Genomic DNA, 17,648 nt, shown 5'->3' on the forward strand with positions numbered 1-17,648 from the left:
TGAGCTGTTGTGTGAACATTTGACAATGTAGCTGGAATAATTTCCTGTAGTCAAGTGTTTTTCTCCATGCTCTTTGTGTCATTAGTGCAAGATCAGGCTCACATGTATCCAGATCTGTATCTGTAAAGAGTGACCATTCAAAAGGTGATGGACCAAACCTCAATGAGGAAAAAACACCTGGCAAAAGGTACTTCATATGTTTTACAGCCAGAGGTGGACAAAATGTACACAACTTCCTTACTTGAGTGAAAGTACAGATACTACTGGTCAAATATTACGTAAGGAATAATTGACGACAGGCCGTTGAATTATTAGAAAAATAATGCACACCCGAGGTGGTAATGCGGTCACGACGCGAAGCGGAGTGGCCGTTACACCTCGGGTGTGCATTATTTTTCTAATGATTCAACGGCCTGAAGTCAATATTATTCCGCTTATACTACAGTTACCACACCTCGAAACATTGTTCAGATTATGTATTTCAAGACGTTTGTAAAGTTTTTGTCATTAAAACGCTCTTGTACGTAGGACTAATTTTCATACGCATCTAATCCAGTGCCTCCGTTGCTAATTCCAAAACGTCATTTTAGAGTTAGTAACGGAGGTTTGAGCCACTGATAGCAGACTAATGCTGGGGACACACGACTAGCTGACACATTCTCTGACTGTTTTCATCGCAGCATATTTTAAACACCGACTTTGAACACAGACTGAACGCGCTGAACACGCGTTTGGGCATGATCAGTCATCAAATTACATTCATAACCGGCCTTAACGTGTGTCCTCGGCTCGGCTTTATGCAGTTATTAGAGAGAGATGTTGCAATAATGAGACAGAAAAGCATGTGCGTCAATATTATTTATTTATGTATTAATTCAATTCGTTTTAATTCATTCGTTCATTCTTTTTTTTCTATTATTGACAAATGACAGTAGACTAGCCAAATAAATAAATAAAAAAGCCTTTTAACAAGTAAGGCCTATCAATAATTATTTATTTGTTATATTATCTGCAATAAAAATCCTTGCTGCAGGACTATCCATTTATTTAGCCTATACTCAGTTTAATTTTCTATTGATTATAGATAGGAATATACTTTATTTATTAAAATTAAACTGCATGTTTCCATTGATTGTGAAGCTAGACATTGAAAATTGCAGATCAAGCGCATGGGGCTAAATGTTTTTTCTTGTTATGAATTGTATCCTATTTTCCGTTATTACAGTTAACTACGCGAAGTGATATGGAACTGTAATGCGGTCAAGACCTGCCTGGAACTACTTTAGCTGTGCATTTCCCTGAAAATAATGCACACCTTAGAACGTTCGTCAACCAATCAGATTCAAGCATTCAACGGCCCTGTAGTATAATCTGTTACAATTAAAAGTTGTAAAGAGTGATTTTTACTGAAGTAAAAGTACAGAAGAACTCGTTTTTTAAAAGTACTTAAGTATCAAAAGTAAATGTCAATGCATTGTTTTATTATTGTTGCATTGTTCTATGTAATACTTACAGTACATTATGCCTCTGAATCTATGCCTCACTACCCTCATATCAATATCACATTTATTTCTAGAACACAGTTCCAGTAGTGGAATTGAATAAGTGCACTCAATAATATCCACAATGGTTTCGGACACGCAAATGGCTGTTCCCTCAAATAGTGCCCTATTTAAACTTTTTGGCTTTTAATATGAATATGTTAACCTCACTGTTATAAGCTAGTGTGCTCCAAAACAATGACATAATTTGCATTTAGAAGACCAAACCTAACGCTGAAAATGAAAATCTGATTGATGTCAGATTGACGTTATTCTCCAACGTTGGACATGCATTGTATTGTGGTTGAAAATGAAAATCGGGTTGACGTCAAAAACCAACATCAATCGGGTTCTAACGTCAACCCGACTTTCATTTCCAACCAAAATGCAACCCCTGACTGACGTTACTACTTTCTACTCAAGGACATTGACAGAATTGTAGTGGAGTAAAAGTAAAATGTCTCCAGAAAAAATAATACTCAAGTAGAGTAGCCTACAGATACTCAAAAAGTGTACCAAGTACAGTACTCAAGTAAATGTACTTTGTTACTGTCCACCTCTGATTACAGCAACGTTAAAGGAGAACTCCGGTCAATTTTAACATTGAGCTCATTTTTTTGTACATTTGGAGTGCTGTCAATACAGAGAACAACGACAAAAATCGGTGTTGCCTACACCGAGTTATTCTATTTTTAAAATTTGCACCCTATTGACTTCAATGGGGCAAGTAGTAAGCCTGCTTTTTAGCCTCTTAACATCCTTTAAGTGTCATTACAAGTGCACAGAAAATGTGAGTGGAAGGCCATAGTAATCGATTGTCGAGTTCACGCGCGTGATCATAGGTACTAAACCTATGCGCGTGAACTCGACAATCGATTAGTATGGCCTTCCACCGAAAACAGGATGTAAACAAAGGTATGAGCGCTGGCTGAATTAACTTCATTTTTATTAATATCTCTAACATCTACTGCAGTCAGATCCACTCGTGTTCACTCGGAAGGAATCACTCACATTTTCTGTGCACTTGTAATGACACTTAAAGGATGTTAAGAGGCTAAAAAGCAGGCTTACTACTTGCCCCATTGAAGTCAATAGGGTGCAAATTTTAAAAATAGAATAACTCGGTGTAGGCAACACCGATTTTTGTCGTTGTTCTCTGTATTGACAGCACTCCAAATGTACAAAAAAATGAGCTCAATGTTAAAATTGACCGGATCAGGGGTGTGATTCTTTCTGATAAATTTGGAAATCTGGCCTATCCGACCTGAAAATTATGTTTTTTTCTCGCAATGCGCGCAAAATGCACGGGTCGGGTATTGGTAAAGATAATGACCGCTCACCGCTGCACTGTCAATGTTTTTTGTGCCTCTGATGTCTTTTGTGCCTCTTCATGTCACCCCGCAAGTAGTCCATTCGTTTGTCACGATGGAACTTCATTCAAAGTAGAGCTCCACCAAAAAGCCTGCACTCATTGCGGAAGGTTATCTAAAGTGTGCTAAGAATTTTGGAATTGTGGGGCGAAATATTTATTTTCTTAGCTGAAGCCAACAACGGGACAAAATAAATGTAAAGAGTACGGTTGGGTATCGTTTGAATTTGAACGATTCCGATTCCAATTCCTTGTTTCGATTCCGGTTCCTAACGATTCTCGATTCCGATTCTTTTAAGAGGCAGGGTCAAAAAAGTCTAGATCAATTTTAATTCTATGAACTTTTTACTTTTTATGAAATTTACTATGAATTTCTCACAGGGCTGTTATCAACTACAATATAAATATCAAATCTATTTAAAAAATTTTTTTTAGGATATTTTAAATGAGCTAGCTAAAGGAAATTCTGAAGGAAGGTCTTTCTCAAGGAAATAGTCTGACCTTCTCCATCAATTGCTATTTTCACAGCTAAAATGGGCTATCAGGTAAAATAGGCTAAATAAGGTTGTTTACACTTTTTTTTTTTACGTTCGCCGGCATCGCACGCACTTTTCAAACGGACGAGCAGAGGACGAGAGAAGGTTGTAACTTGCAAGATACCGAAGAATAAGAAAACATCATATAAGTACGTTTTTAAGGTTTAACGTCAGGCTTGTTTGCTCTGAATACATTTTTTGAGACGCTGTGAGTTAATAGGGGAACTCACACAGCGTCTCATAAAATGTATTGGTTCGCAGTTTAGCATAACAATCCATATACGCTTACACCTGTGCTAGTAATACACGCATTTACCATGCCGTGTGTACGTTACAGTTTACAAATGTTTAACTAATGTGGGAAGTAGGCTACAGCTGTCAGTGTTCAGCGAGTTAAAGGAGAACTCCGGTCAATTTTAACATTAAGCTCATTTTTTTGTAAATCTGGAGTGCTGTCAGTACAGAGAACAACAACAAAAATCGGTGTTGCCTACACCGTGTTATCCTCTTTTTAAAATTTGCACCCTCTTGACTTCAATGGGGCAAGTTTTAAACCTGCTTTTATCCTCTTAACATCCTTGATGTGTCATTACAAGTGCACAGGTCATGTGAGTGATTCCTTCAGAGTGAACACGGGTGAATCTGACTGCAGTAGATGTGAAAGATATCAATAAAAGTTATGTTAATTCAGCCAGCGCACATACTTGTATTTACATCCTGTTTTCGGTCGAAGTCCAAAGTAGTCGATTGTCGAGTTCACGCGCGTGATCATAAGTAACTAAACCATCAAGGATGTTAAGAGGATAAAAGCAGGTTTAAAACTTGCCCCATTGAAGTCAACAGGGTGCAAATTTTAAAAAGAGGATAACACGGTGTAGGCAACACCGATTTCTGTCGTTGTTCTCTGTACTGACAGCACTCCAAATTTACAAAAAAAATGAGCTCAATGTTAAAATTGACCGGAGTTCTCCTTTAACATTTGGAAGTTTGAAATCGATTAGGTAGTTACTTCAGTTCAGAATAGGGCTAGAAATTATCAAATTGGTAACTTAGACAGCGGATTCTTCTTCCGGTCGGCGGACTGTGAATCGAAACTAGGAATCGAAATTTGAACTTTTGAACGATTCCGGGAAAATTGCAAAGCTAGTCCAGGTTCCAATACTCGATACTCAATACCCAAGCCTAAGAGAGACATAGTGGAGTTCCTATTTTCACTTTGAGAAGTATAATAAATTATGTAGTCTACCCCTTACATGACCTGCAAGTGACATTATTCTAAAACGCATAAGTTTTATAACTCCCCAGACATGGCTAGAAAATACTGCCTCTAGAGCCAGCTGCACAACGAGAAAATGTCATAGCATGATCAGAATAGCTTACTGAAGCCCTGAAACACAACGAAAAAAAAAACAAAGAAGTCCGTAAAATAAAATAAAAAATCTAGCATTTCGAGAATAAAGTCGAAACATTTCGAGAACATTTGGGGTTCATGGTAGGTGCACTGTATATTTTCCTGCTTTTTTATCCTTTGCCAATCACACCTATGAAGAATAAATTAATTAATACACACAATGGGAATCAGAATGCCAAATCCTTACTGGAGGAGAGGAGCAGCTGGGGATGGAGGAGGGTAAATGGATCCTGAAAAAACCCGATTGTTGTTGATAATACTGAAGGCGCTTATATATGGATGCTGTGATAGGTGTCTATAGGTAGACGTGGATAAGCTGAGAGTCAGCTGATGTAAGCTTTACTAACGTGACCTGCCAGAACTGACGCTTCTCTTTATTTTGGCCAAATGAAATTGAAAACTGTGAACCTGTTAATTTGTATGTGATTTACTTATTTTTGTGTGGTTTAGTAACAAAGGGCAAAAGACAACAGTAAATATTGGTGCAGAATTTACACGGTGGGAAGCTCTGAAAGCACAGAAGAAATTGAAGAGTGATGTGGAACTGGCATCTTTTCTTCTCAACAGGTGAGAACACAATATACCACATTGACCTTGCACTTCCAACTTAAATGGATTTTTTTCAGACTTAAAGGTAGGGTAGGTAGGATTTTTATAAAAAACTTTTTTTCAAATTTGTTTAATCTGTCTTTATATACCAATACATAATTAACCCCTTACCAGTCAGGGATCACTGGTGATCCCAGATTATTTTAGTTCAAAATATGTTTGAGCTTATATATCTCAATATTAATAACAGTCTGGTTAATTTTGAGTCTTGAACTATAAACTCTCAAGTGTTGGCTTTCTAAATGTATGTGTGTTATGTTTCTATTCAGAATTACTGCAGCAGTTGCCAAAATTGGGGGTGACTGGGAAGGGGTTTTAAAATGTAAGTGCTCTGAAAAAGAGAGTATACAAATCGAGTGACTGTAGACCTTTTAATCTGCAATAAACACAGCTCATTATTTCCATTCGGGATGAAACAATTGATTGGTTTGGGCGACTGTCACTCACTCTCACAACCATGGCTACCACCACTGTTGCTACAAGATCTGCCCATATGCGCGCGCACCCGTTTGATTTGAGGAGTGCAAGAGAGGCGCGGAACCTACGAAGAGTACAATTATGGCAGAGAAACAGCATTCAAAATTCAAAGCACCTGCATATGCAGTCAGCGATGGCAAACAAGGCAAAAACTACTTTCTCGGACCCTGGTTGCCCGCACTCTTGAACGACCTCCTCTGCTTTGCCCTCGACCCCGGACCTGTCCTCGAACCGACGATGCAGTACTTTTCACCGTAGTGTAGTCCTCATCAGAGTCAACAATGCTTTCATCATGGAAACTCTTACATGTAAAACACTGTATGTTATGAATCTTACATGAAATTCACCATCACAGTTTAACTGATGGTAATGGAAAAATGTGTATCAATGCAACCTGTTTTTAGGTTTGCCTTATAAATATAGCTTGTTACCTATAGCCTAAATATAGCTTATTACCGAATCAAACTAAATATATTTTAAACTTGACCCGTATCGATATGCTAGCTTGATAGTGAGTACTAAAAGCCATCTTATTTGTTTATATTTATAGTGATGAAGTTAGGTATTTTATTACATGTGATTCTGACATGATGTCACTGCATGCACTGCGCTTCTTCCTCTCCACTCGTCTCAGGTAAATAAATGCGTCTTCCAGCTGAGCCTGAGCGTTTGGCGTCGCGCGTTCATGTGTTTTGGGGGCGTGGCTTTGGAAGGAGCCCAGAAGGGAGGGGGTGGGAGTGAATGGAAATAATTAGCTGTGTTTACAACAGTCGTGAGAGGTCTACAGACACTCGATTTTTATACTCTCTTTTTCAGAGTACTTACATTTTAATTATGTGTTGGTATATAAAGACAGTTTAAACAAATTTGGAATGTTTTTTTTTTTAGAAAAAGCCTACCTACCCTGCCTTTAATAAGCCATGATATGGAACATGGTTTTTCAATATAATGTACTTGTGCCTAATCAAACTGACCGTGTGCAGTGATCCGTATAAATATAAATCACATTGACATTTTTTGAAAGTTAAAGTCAGCACCTTACAATGAGATTATAAATTTCAGTCATCAGGGTCTAGTGGAATATATATACTACTAAGTCTATTGTTACAGTCTATTATTACAATCAAGAGAATAGTGCCCCCACATAACTCTGCTCTGTTTTGTAACTGAGCCATTAGTATGGATTGAAATGCAAAAAAAAAAAAATAATAATAATTCACATTTATTTTGCTTCCAGGGTTCAATATGAGAAATCAGACTCAGACTTCAAGAATTACCGCTTCCGCAAGGATTTCAAAGACAATCTCCTCTGGATCTTCCAGGCAAGTAAAAAACTGTCACATGCCTGTCCTGTCTTGTGTTGCACATGGGTGTTTTGTTATTTTGGGCCATGTGCTCATGTCATTGTCTGATCCCTCCCCCTTGTTATCTGATTATTATTTGAGTTCTTTCACCTGTTCCCTCTTTATTTGTTCCCTTTATAAGTCCCCTCTTGTTTGCAGTCTGTGTCGGTTCATTGTCTGATGTTTCCTGTTCCCTCTAAATCCCTAGTAAGTTCTGCTTCTGTTTTTGGTTTTGTATTTTCCAGTTATGTTTTTCCCCCTCGTGGGTTTTGTTTTGTATTTGTTTTTCCGTTTATAAATAAACCATCATATCTCTGCACTTGAGTCCTCGCACCTTTTTGCAATCATCCCTACCGTGACAGAACGAACCGACCATCTGAGGACTCAGCAGAAGAAATGGGCATCTTCCTTTTCCCATCTCCCTGCCCCTCCACTCAACAAGTGGATCAGTGTAGCAAACTCCATTCGCTTCAACAAGGCAATGCCAGCGTAAAGGAGTTTGCTCACCAGTTTGTGGTTGTAGCGGAGGGGCTCAACATGAGCGACGCAGAGCTCAAGGACATTTTTAACACCAGCCTGTGCCTGCCTGGGAGATGGGAATGCTAGGGATATTGTCATTCTGGCAGTTTGTGGGGTATGTTTACCATCGCGGATGGGGGGGGTGGTCTTCCGCCCCTTGGCCCACCTCCCATTTACCTCACAAACTCCCAAGTCCCCAGTCCTCCGATGACCCCTTCGGGGAGAGGGAGGAGGAAGAAATGCTCCAGCCCATCTGCCACCTATCCTGAGGTGGAGGAAGGGGCGACAGAAGACCCGACTCCGGTGGTCCCGAGACGGAGGAGGAGAAGGAAGACCTCCTCCGTGACAGTTCCGGTGGTCCCAGTTCCGGTGGTCCTGAATCCAGTGGTCCCAGTGGTCTCAGTTCCGGTGGACCCAGTTCCGGTGGTCCCAGTTCCGGTGGTCCCGAGTTCGGTGGTCCCAGTTCTGGTGGTACCAGTTCCGGTGGTCCCAGTTCTGGTGGTCCAGAGTCCGGTGGCTCCAAGACGCAGGAGGAGGAGAAAGGCTCCCTCCGTAACTGGTCCGGTGGTCCCTGTTCCGGTGGTCCCGAGTCCGGTGATCCCGAGTCCGGTGGCTCCTAACACGGAGACCATCCTGGAGGCGACTGCCGTCCCTGACGCACCGCCCAGGCATCTTGTTCTGCCCGCACCGCCCAGGCGTCTTGCTCTGCCCGCACCGCCCAGGCGTCTTGCTCTGCTGGCCCCGCCCGAGCTGCTCGCACTGCCTGCGCCACCCCAGCGATCCGTCAAGTCTGCCCAGCCAGAGACTGTTCACGTCACATCTACCGGTCCAGAGAGTGTTCACATCACGTCTGCTGGGCCTGTGTCTTCGGACAAGATGGCCGCCACAGAGACTGTTCACGTCACGTCTGCCGAGCCTGTGTCTTCGGACAAGATGGCCGCCACAGAGACTGTTCACGTCACGTCTGCCGAGCCTGTGTCTCCTGACAAGATGGCCGCCGCTGAGCCTGTGTCTGTTTCTCCTGACAAAATGGCCGCCGCCGAGCCGGTGTCTGTTCCTGAGCCTGAGCCTGAGCCTGAGCCTGAGCCGGTGTCTGTTCCTGAGCCTGAGCCGGTGTCTGTTCCTGAGCCTGAGCCGGTGGTGTCTGTTCCAGTTCCTGAGCCGGTGGTGTCTGTTCCAGTTCCTGTGCCGGGGGGTGTCTTTTCCAGTTCCTGAGCCGGTGTCTGTTCTAGTGCCCTGGCCGCCCGAGGGGTCGTCTCCGCCCTGGCCGCCCGAGGGGTGGTCTCCGCCCTGGCCGCCTGATGGACTGTCGTTTCAGCCCTGGCCGCCTGCACGACCTGCTCCGCCCTGGCCACTCGAGGAAAGGTCTGCTTCACCCTGGCCGCCCGATGGACTGTCGTCTCCGCCCTGGCCGCCCGATGGACTGTCATCTCCGCCCTGGCCGCCAGATGAACTGTCACTCCCTTTCCCCGTTTCCCTCCATGGACCTGGCCCCCCATCCCTCCCCCTGATCCTCCACCAGTCCACCTCTCGTCTGGACTCTTTTTTTTTTCTGTCACGTCTTGGAGAGTCTGGTAACCGCTCCGTAGAGGGGGGGTTATGTCACAGTGTCTGGTTTGTGTTCCCTGGGTCACCACTAGATGTCCTCCTTCCCCACGGTGTCTGTCACATTCTGGACTACATTCCCCACGATCCTTGTTTCTTCATTGCACTCAGCTGTCCCTTGTCACTAATCATTGCACTCAGCCAATTCCCCATTAGCATTGTCATTTCCCTGTGTATATAACCCTGTCTGTTTTAGTATGCTTCACGGAGTCTTTGTATTTATCACGCCACTTCAGTGTTCTGTTCTTGTCTGCTCTTGTTTTATGTTTTTTTGGATTGCTCTTTTGATATTTGATCTATGCCTGGACTTGACCACTGATTTTGGATTTACCCTTAAATACTTACTGCATATTGGATCTCCCTGTTTCCCGAGTGTGGTTCGTGACAAAAACAGATTATTGAACAAATTTAAAACTGTATTTATTTTTTTTTTTTAACTTAAAGCATAAATAGAATCATGGTAACTGATGTTCTAACAATCCCTAATTTTTCAAATCTCAACTAAAAAATAAGTCAAACTCATGATTTATTAATGGCAGTGAATACAAAAGCATATTGTAAGGGTGGAATTCCTGCAGGGGTTCAAGCTGCAAGACTGCCGAATGACTAAAGAAACATTATTAGCAAGATGGTAGAAAACTATACGTTTCTTGTCTATTCCACCCACTGCCACTTATACATAGTTCCCACATGACGTCACAACATACGGGCATTTGCCGTCCCGGCGCCATTTCTGAGGGCAGAACACAACATTCTTACAATGCAGAACATGAGAAGAAGAAGCTGAAACGGAAATTTTGTGATTAAAAAGTGAAAATGGTCATCTCCTGCTGGGTCAGTGGATGTTCCAATCGTGCCGGAGGTTCAGTTAAATTTAGTTTTTTAGCATTTGCCGACCCGGCGCCATTTCTGTGGGCAGAACAATAGTAGAAGAAGCTGAAGCGAGTTAATTTCGTGATAAAAAGTGAAAATGGTCATCTCCTGCTGGGTCAATGGATGTTTAAATCGTGTCGGAGGTTCAGTTAAATTTGGATTTTACAGTATAACGTTACCCGTCATTAGACTTCGTGAATGTGAGAAGACTAAGCTTTTGTCAGAACAACGACGGAGGTTATGGCTGGCGAGGATAAACAGGAAAGAAACTCCTTCAAAACACGCAATAATTTGTTGTTTTTTATTTCGAGTGTACACAAATATAAGTTAACACTTTGCAGTTTGAATTATGTCCTGTATGAACAAAATGACGAGATATTAAAAACATACAAAAACAACATTGTTTACACTGTTCGATCGCGCCCGCGACTCTCTCACTCTCTCTCTCACACACACACACACACATTCCAACACGGCAATCTCAGATTATGTCCCTAAAGAACCCTCGTATAAAGTAGTTCCGCATTACATTAATTAATTTGCACTCGAGTTTTATTTATTTTCATACCGTGTATATTCATATTCATGCACATATTTCCAGGCTCGGAATTGCTCACATGTATTAAAACTCCTAGCCAATACCAGATAATGATACACATGATAATACTGTATCTGAGGCAAAGCTGCATAATCAGTGCTCAGTGTTTCTTTTGTTAGCGCATACGGATCCACACCATTTATGACTGAAATTTTCGCATTGTACCTCTCTCTGTCTTGTGTTAATAGAGTCTCTTTATATCAGGGACGTGCGGTCAGGGTAGGCAGGGTAGGCAGTGCCTCACCAAAGGAAATGTTGACATTACATTTATTAATTCCAAGAACTTTATTAATTCACCACATTATTAATTGCATTTATTTTATTCCAAATATTAATTTTTGTAACAAAATTTTTCAGGAATACACATATAATATACTCATTTTGCCATTGTTTGCTCCTAAAACCATTGTTTCATGCAGGAAATGCAAGGCCATGGCCATTGAGGCAGAGGTTAGCAGTGCCTCTTTGGTCCATAGAACGTAGTTTACGTAGGTTTGCGCATGCGCAGTCAGTTCTCATGCTGTCTTGAATTATCAACATTGAGGCAGAGACCGAGCCTGCTTCATGTCACGTGATCCACTCGCTCTCACTCAATCCGCGCTTCCCGATCTAGCGGCGCCTAGCGTTGGCTGTCAACAGGCCCGGTGTGGGTAATCGGGAGAATTCCCGGTGGGCCGCTTCACTTTTGGGCCGGTCGAGGATTTTCTTTTTTCACATTTGTCACGTTAGTTACATTAGGCTACACACGTTCGGACGTTCCGCATTCTGACACCGCAGCGCGCAGCCTCTGCATGGGTTGTACCATGTCAGGGAGTTCTCCCCTCCCCTCCTATAGAGTTGGTTGGGTCCATAGCCCGTCTTTTCCAAAACGTTTTCTCAGGAGTAGGCTACCGCGGCACCGCCGGCGCCTACCGATAGCTGGGCCGGCCCTACCATAACGCGTCAGGGAGGATGGATGGGAGGAAGAGGCCAGGAGGTATGGAAGCTTGTTTCCGCCACAGAATAAAACATTTTAAAAGATAATTGCGACTTTTTATCGCACAATTGCGAGTTTACATCTCGCAATTCTGTCATTATTTCTCAGAATTGCGTGAAATAAAGTCGCAATTGCGTGTTATAAAGTCAGAATTGCGAGATATAAAGTCAGAATTGCGTGAAATAAAGTCGCAATTGCATGTTATAAAGTCAGAATTGCAAGATATAAAGTCAGAATTGTGTGAAATAAAGTCGCAATTGCTTCTTATAAAGTCTAAGTGAATTATTATTTAACCTTTACATTATTTGTTGAACCATGGCATTAATACAAACTACAATAGTGACTAGGCTGCTTGTCGGTTCGCTGACACCGCGCCGCCTCCCTCTCTTAACGTTACTGTGTCCCGCACAAAACATTTGTTTGTTGTATAAGTCATAAGATAGATGTGTCCATTAATTTGATTATTAGATTTGATTGTGCATTAGCCTCACATATGACTGACTTTGCTGTATGCAGGCAGCGATGTGATGATGCCTGATATGAACTTGGGTTGCTAGCATTAACTGAATGAATATATAAACATATGCCACATTGATAGGTCACAGCCTACCCATGACAAGATTTCACCGCACGTTACTGCTTTATAATCTCTGTCACTTTGTCTCTTCATGATTTTCGTAACATTATAAATGGAAAGAAATATTTGAAATTTGCTTGTAAAACTCATAGACTGTATGGTAAAACATTGTAAACACAGCAGCTTTTGCCCTCAAAGATGGCGTCTCCGGGGAGGTCACGTGACATTAATTGGCCTGTGGGAACTATGTATAGGGATGTCCCGCGTGACGTCACGCCATTTGGAGCAGCCATCGTGACGGAATAGAAAATGCTAAACCGCTGGTGATAATACAGCTCGTCGCGAAATATTCATCTATTCTTCTATCATGCCCGAGCGATGCTGTGATAACGATAGCCTGCTAAGCTTGTGTATGCTTTTAATGAAGCTCCGGTGTAGCGTGATGGGAAGTGAATAAGGTAAGCTGTATGTCACCGAACTCAATGTCAGGAAGTTTTTCTACACATTTAATGTCTGTAAAAAAAGAACTTGTGGTGCTTCATATGGATCTGTGATTTCTAATTCCTTTATCTTCCTCTTGTATATTTCTTTTTGTGATGACATGACGTGAAGAGTTAGCTGACGGTGCTGTGCTAATAATAGATAGTGATCATGCAGTGTTCGTCTAAACCAGTGACCGTGACGCTGAAGTGTGTGAGAACAAATGAATAACATCAGTGTGAACCACGAACATTTATTTTTTGAATTAAATATTCAATTTTAATCATTCTGTGTCATTTTTCAATGTCAATCTTTTCACTATTTACATGTTTATGCCCAAAATGCTATAATATAGTTGACTGTCATTCTCCTCTACCCTGTGTACATTATTGATTAAATAGCCTAACATTAGCCTATTTAACATCGTTACAGGCACGATCGCGCATTCATTCAACTATTTAAAAAGACTGGAATAAACACCAGCACACACAAGCAATCTTTTTTATAGTCAATTTAATTAAAAAATGTAAACCCAACAGGTATGAAATGTCAGAAAGAGAAGAAGAAAAAAAACTGTTAATGGGAAGACGAGCATAGGACTGCTGCAGCTTAGTGGATAAATATATTTAGCCTATTTATTATTCAGAATGCACAGTTGGAAAGAAAATATATTTATAGGAACATTACAGCAGGCTCAAGATAATTAATACAGTGACCATTATATACTATTATATTATTTTAATCAATTTGCTGTCATAAAACATGTGATAATCCGCATTCTCATGTATGTAGGTGCGCTGAAGTATTCCGTCAAAATGGCAAATGGCTAGGGGTCACGTGACTGGGAGATCCCTATACCAAAGACGGAAATGAGCGCAGTTACAATAGCTTAATATGTGGGAGAGCATTGCTATAGAGAATGACGATATTGTATTTCAATTTGTAGCACTTCAAAGTCAATACCAAATCAAAACTAGTTATCACATTAGTTGTAATTGAATTTAATGAATTTAATAATTTAATGACAAAATATGGTTATGGTTACACTAAAAATAGTTACAAAATAGATGTATGAGATGATGATAACTTTATAATATTACTAATTGTACCCAGCATATATGAAAAATGTTACCAGAGAGAGAGAGAGAGAGGAGGTTATTTTATCCTTTCCTGACCATGTGACTAAAACCCAGATATGAGACATTCAAACTGACCAATCAGATAATTACACTTCCCCCACCATACTAAAGGTGTGACAATTCATCAACCTCCAAAGTACAAATATGTTGGCCTACAGGCCTAGATCACTATCAGAAACCTCTGTGCCTTTAGGAACTCCAAATGGTCATTGTGGTAGAAAGAGGGGGTGGAAACAGTAAAGCAAATGTCTTTGTTCATTTAAAATATCTTGGATTATTTTCAATTCTACAATATGAACTGAGATACCAAGAAATCATGTTGATTATTGGATTTGATCCATACCAGGTAATAATATGTAATAGTATTTTTGAATTATATCGGCAAAACAGATTTGGCCAACGCTCCAGTGCATATTTGCGTTTCCACTCTGGAAAACACATAACATGTTTTTGCAGCAATGAACAATGTAGCCAATCACAGACATTGTTGTTGATCTCATGAACACAATGGCCAATCAAAAGTGTTTAAGTTAGTCCGAATCCTCTCACTGCAGTTTTATTCAGTGCTGAGTTATGCAGGATTGCAAAACCTCTCATTAACAAACAAGGTGTAGACACAATGTAAGTTAGAGATTTATTGTGCGTTGTTGACAGCTTAAAGGGATAGTTCACCCATAAATGAAAATGCTGTCCTCATTTACTCACCCTCATGTTGTTCCAAACCTGTATGATTTCCTTTCTTCTGCTGAACACAAAAGAAGATATTTTAAAGAAGGTTGGTAATTAAACAGTTGCTGGTCCCCATTGACTTCCATAGTATTTTTTTTCCTACTATGGAATTCAATGGGGTCCATCAGTCATTTGGTTACCGACTTTCTTCAAAATATCTTCTTTTGTGTTCAGCAGAAGAAACAAAGTCATACAGGTTTGGAACAACATGAGGGTGAGTAAATGAGGACAGCATTTTCATTTTTGGGTGAACTATCCCTTTCATTTATTATAAAAGAACTTTGTGAGATTGTGATGAACTGACAAAGCAACAACGTTTTAGTGACTGTAGCATTCTTGGCTTGCTTTCGAGGCTACAGTCTAGGCTATATAATCCATCGAATTAAACTATTGTTTTTCATGCTGCTAAGTAGCCTGGCAACTCACCATAGACACGCCTCAATCCGAGGGGCGGGATAAACGGCTGTCTTTCAAATTCACTCTGCACGCAATAGGACAGCGCTTCAACCAACCAGAGCATTTTCCCATCAGCGGAGCTAACGTTAGTTGATAGATTCAACTTTTAAATCTGGCCGTCAAAACTACGAACACATCCTCCTGTTTTAAGAATGACTTAAGTGTTGTTCTTTGCTCTTTTCTCAAAGAAAAACTTAACTCCAAGTCCTCCAGAGTCGCGGCCAAAGCCAATTCGAAAGACTGTTCTCCAGCAGCAGCCATTCTTTGTTTTCAACTAGCAGGGAACTGTCGCAACTCTGTCATCATTATGTTAAGCCTGCCCCGGCTACTCTATACACGATGTGATTGGCCTGAATTTAGGTTTTTACAGCTCCGCAAGTCAACGGAGAGTTGCTAGACTACCCTGGCTGCAAAATAAATTTTACTGCCGCTAGGGTGCATCTAGATTTCTAGGCTAGCTGCTAAGAGGACCGACAGTCAATTGCATGCTGCAAATTTTCAGAAGATGACATCTACATATAAATGCTGAAATCATTCTGCACGGGACAGAAATATCCTCCTAAGACTCAGGAATAGACGTTTTGCCTCTGTAGAGGACACTTATATTTTAGCTTATTTCTCTGACAACACGCGTTACAGTTTTAGGTCTGGATATTCTTATGAAATATGAATATTTTCTAATTATTGTTCATGTTAATACATGTCTGTTTTGTCCAAAAACATATTAATATGCAAATTAGATACAGTGTATAAATGCGTTGCATTAACTGTCTTAAAGGGGTCGTATAATGCCCCATTTTACAAGATTTAAAATAAGTCTCTGTTGTCCCTAGAGTGTGTATGTGAAGGTTTAGCTCAAAATACCCCACATATAATTTTATATATCATGTTAAAAATGTCTCTTTTTGAGGGTGAGCAAAAACACCCCTTGTGTCCCTGTAGTGGCAAAAATTCATTAAACAATCATCAACTGCGTAAGAGACACTCTGAAATTCAAATGATCATTAAAAAAGTATTTTATTCTTGCAAGAAGGCCCAGTTGCCACACAGAAGTCATTAGTACAGTCTGTGGAGCAAGTGCGACGAAGGGAGGGAGGGCAGAGGAGCCTTTATAGTACCTTCAAGGTCTTCTGCTCTGGCCCTTATTTAAACAAGGGAAGGTTTCTCTGCTAGTGACCTAATCCTGCTGAGTTTATTCCTACAAACTCAGAAGTCCCAAATGGGACCACCTCTGATCCCAAGGGGTCAGAGGTTCCCTTTTCAGCTGTCTCCCCCTTTGTCTCACAGTGTTCACATCAATCATTATATTGAAAAATCAGGAGCACACCTAGAGTGTGAAAATTAAAATTCCCATTACAGTCCCTTTAAAGGTGAACTAAGTAACTTTTTTACCTTAACTGAACAGCTTCGGAGTCATTGGAATGGTTATATTACTTATTTCGGGTTGAATGGTGGTCGTTTCGCACCCCCCTGGTGCCCGTGAGCGGAAAATTCGCACTTGCAACTTTGAGACGGCGGGCCGCTGGCCGCCGCGGCAGGAAGTATCGCGTGATATCAGGTCTCGCGATGTAAACAATTGCTTTACGGCCAAAAGAAATCTGCTCAAATACTGTCATTATTGCGCTCCCTCACGCTGTCCGAACCCGAAGGAAGAAGACGTTTTAGAGAATGTCCCATCTGCTTTGATGTCGTTGATCTACTAGCCTCTGGTGTCTGAGAATCACCAAAGAGTTTTTACAACAGTGTTGTCAAATATCTATTCCGAAGCTGTGGGGGGAGCTCTAGAGAGAAACCTGCGAGCAAAAAGCGAGAATACAGCGAAGAAATCCCGAAGCTACTGAGTGCTGCATTAAATGTAAATGAGCTGCTGCTCCAGGCACAGCGGGCGGAGCTTTAAGAGCTTGTTTGTGTCAGCAGCTCCGATTACCTCACACAGACAGTTTCTAAATCTATTAGCCTTTTATGTTCAAACCAAAGGGGCAAAATATGGAGAGACTCAAGAAGAAGTGACAACATATAGAATGCAACAGGAAATTTCTGAATGGTTAGTGGATGAATTTATGTAGCTGATGTGAAGTTAACTATCTTCAGGTCATTGATTTGCATATTCTTTCATGATAATATATAAATCATTTATGTGGGAACTGTTGTAAGATGCCTACAGAGTGACATGATGTTGCATTTGTGTTACATACAATATTGCAATAAATGTAAAAAGACGGATGTGACTCACAAATGTGCTGTACTACAACAACAACTCTTCCTCTTCTCATGGCCTCACCCCCTTTGTTGCTTGTGTGTTCTTGGGGGCGGGGTTTATGTAAATTTTAGGGTTAGTGATGTCACTAACCCGGGAGGAAGCTTGTCTACTCCTAACCAGCCTTTTGTTGTAGTTCTTAAAAAGCGTTTT

At 41.0% G+C, this 17,648-nt stretch overlaps 2 protein-coding genes across 2 annotated transcripts in view; both read left to right on the forward strand.

Annotated features, from left to right (window-relative positions):
• LOC311295964 (uncharacterized protein) overlaps positions 1–17,648 on the forward strand; it is a 597,210-nt gene that overhangs the window by 199,324 nt on the left and 380,238 nt on the right. The window lies entirely within an intron of this gene.
• The window catches only part of LOC311295942 (uncharacterized protein), a 73,008-nt gene that overhangs the window by 16,134 nt on the left and 39,226 nt on the right, over positions 1–17,648 (forward strand). Inside the window, exons 11-13 of the mRNA XM_084417494.1 lie at positions 86–187; positions 5,308–5,424; positions 7,181–7,265. Coding sequence (XP_084273620.1) covers positions 86–187; positions 5,308–5,424; positions 7,181–7,265 — 304 coding nt within the window. The remainder of the gene's footprint in view (positions 1–85; positions 188–5,307; positions 5,425–7,180; positions 7,266–17,648) is intronic.

This window comes from Rutilus rutilus, assembly GCF_951802725.1.
Source record: "Rutilus rutilus genome assembly, chromosome: 8".
NCBI lineage: Eukaryota > Metazoa > Chordata > Actinopteri > Cypriniformes > Leuciscidae > Rutilus > Rutilus rutilus.